This window comes from Carettochelys insculpta, chromosome 10 (genome assembly GCF_033958435.1).
Source record: "Carettochelys insculpta isolate YL-2023 chromosome 10, ASM3395843v1, whole genome shotgun sequence".
In the NCBI taxonomy this organism is placed as follows: Eukaryota; Metazoa; Chordata; order Testudines; family Carettochelyidae; genus Carettochelys; species Carettochelys insculpta.
The window spans coordinates 27,187,791-27,190,144 of NC_134146.1; the positions used below are offsets into that span (position 1 = coordinate 27,187,791).

A 2,354-nucleotide genomic window follows, 5' to 3' on the forward strand; every position below is an offset into this window, starting at 1 on the left:
TCAAAACCCCCTTTGCATCTGTCTTATGTGAGATTCTCAGGAAAACAACTGCCATACAAAATCCCAGAGTCCTTGCCTGCATCATATCGAGAAAGTATTCTTGTTGGATTTCATTTGTGTTTATGATCATTGTATTTTTTAAAGTCTCTTTGGTTTCAGCACATTGAAACAAAAAGTTTGAATTTGTGAGACACCATTTTTGGCAGCAGTGAAATATCTGAATTTTCTCTTCCTCCAGAGTGAAAAGAAAATTTAACTTGTGGGGACCACATTTATCACAGTTGTGATATCAAAAATATAGAATAGCACTGAAATTTTAACTTTTATTCTTATTGATTTTTACCTTTTTTAACTTCTCAGAGTGGGAATATGATGAATGACTGCCCAGAGATGGATAACAGCCTGTCAAAGTATTACCTTTCTACCATGTATGCCATCGAGTTCATTTTTGGCATCATTGGAAATAGCATCGCTGTCTTTGGCTATGTCTTCTGCCTGAAAGTTTGGAGAAGTGGCAATATTTACTTGTTTAACTTAACACTCTCAGATTTTGCATTTCTATGCACTCTTCCAATGCTGGTGACAAGCTACTCCAAAGGAAAGTGGACGTATGGGGACATTTTGTGCCTAAGCAACAGGTTCCTGCTGCATGTAAATCTATACACAAGCATCCTTTTTCTTACCTTTATCAGCATTGATCGTTACATGCTCATGCGATATCCTTTAAGAGAACATTTTCTACAGAAGAGAAAGATAGCTGTTGTTTTGTCTGTTGCCATATGGATCCTGGTTGTACTTGAACTGGTGCCAATAATCACCTTCATAAGATCTACAGATACTGCCAGTTCTTTCCATTGCTTAGATTATGCAAGTTCTGGAGATCCAGAAAAAAACTTGATATACAGCATGTATCTGACGCTTCTGGGGTTTGTATTCCCACTTTGTGCTATGTGTTTCTTTTACTTGAAGATGGTTCGCTTTCTTAAGAACCGTCAGGAGCAGCTCACAACTGCTCAGCCGCTTGAGAAACCTCTTTCTTTAGTCATCATAGCACTGGTTAGCTTTTTGCTACTCTTTACTCCATACCACATAATGCGCAATGTGAGGATTGCCTCACAAATGAAATTTTGGAATCTTTCCCAGTGCACAAAGAACATCATCCACACCATTTATATTATCACACGGCCCATTGCATTTTTAAATAGTGTAATTAACCCTGTCTTTTATTTCCTCATGGGTGATCACTTCAGGGAGATGCTGATGACTAAAGTAAGACAACTTTTAAAAAGGAATACACCCCCATCCCCTCAGCAAATAAGTGATGATAAAGCACTCTGACATAAAGACACACTGAAGAATAAAGGAGCCTGGTTTATCTGACAGTTTTTACTGTGGTATATTGAGGCTTTATGTAGCTAGCTTCATTTAGGGTTAATTAGTACATGTAAAATGAAGCCATTACTTGGCAACTGCATAATGGACTCAACCTTGCCATCTTTATTCAGGCAAAACTCTCACAGGCTTAAATAGCCGGATATATTAATAAGGGCCACAGGACTGGAGTAAGTAATGCTATATGAGAGAATAATATATTTATGTACTCCTCTGTTTTAACTCAGTGGAAATTGAAAGTCCTTGACAAGTTCTGTCAGAGGGCAGAGAATATTTAAAGTGTTGGTGTAGTTATGATGATCCCAGCACACTAGAGATGAGGAGGGCGAGGGCAGAGGCATTCCTGTCAAGTGGTCTGCCTGACCCATCCCACATACTGATGTGGGGAGGGGCTGACATTAGGCCTGCCTGGCAGCACTGGACCCCCACACTCAGCATTCACCTTAGGGTCCTCGCTTGTGTTGTTTCACACTGAGGATGGTGACCATTCAGCTTGTATATTAAGTGTCTGAGACATTTTAAATTCTTGGTTGAACTATCAAAACAAAAAGCAGTTAAGTAGCACTTTAAAGACTAGCAAAATAATTTATTAGGTGAGCTTTTGTGGGACAGACCCACTTCTTCAGACCATAGCCAGACCAGAACCTGTACGGGGGGAAGGAGATGTTGGTGCATGCTAATATGCGCTCAGTAGTTTTATAATTTTGTTTATATATATAAATAAATTGTGTGTGTGTGTGTGTGTGTGTGTCTATTATTTGTTGAATAGATGAAAAATGGTAAACCTTGCTTTGGTGCTCAGGCATCATATGATACCTGCCTCAGGCTAGAGGACTCAAACTCAAGCCAGACTTCACTTTAATGTACTCCACAGATGAAGTACTATATATATATATATATATATATATATATATATATATATATATATATATATATATATATATAAAGATTGTCTAGTTTAG

The 2,354-nt window shown here is 38.1% G+C and overlaps 1 protein-coding gene across 1 annotated transcript; it reads left to right on the plus strand.

Moving 5' to 3' along the window:
* The first annotated feature begins 390 nt into the window (after positions 1 to 390).
* On the plus strand, positions 391 to 1,338 carry SUCNR1 (succinate receptor 1). Its single transcript, XM_075004612.1, has one exon. It carries the CDS (start codon positions 391 to 393, stop codon positions 1,336 to 1,338), a length of 948 nt encoding a protein of 315 aa, XP_074860713.1.
* Positions 1,339 to 2,354: the final 1,016 nt, after the last annotated feature.

What these genes read in the sequence shown, in the direction of transcription:
- SUCNR1 (XM_075004612.1), top strand. Translation starts at nt 391, where the DNA reads ATGGATAACAGCCTGTCAAAGTATTACCTTTCTACCATGTATGCCATC.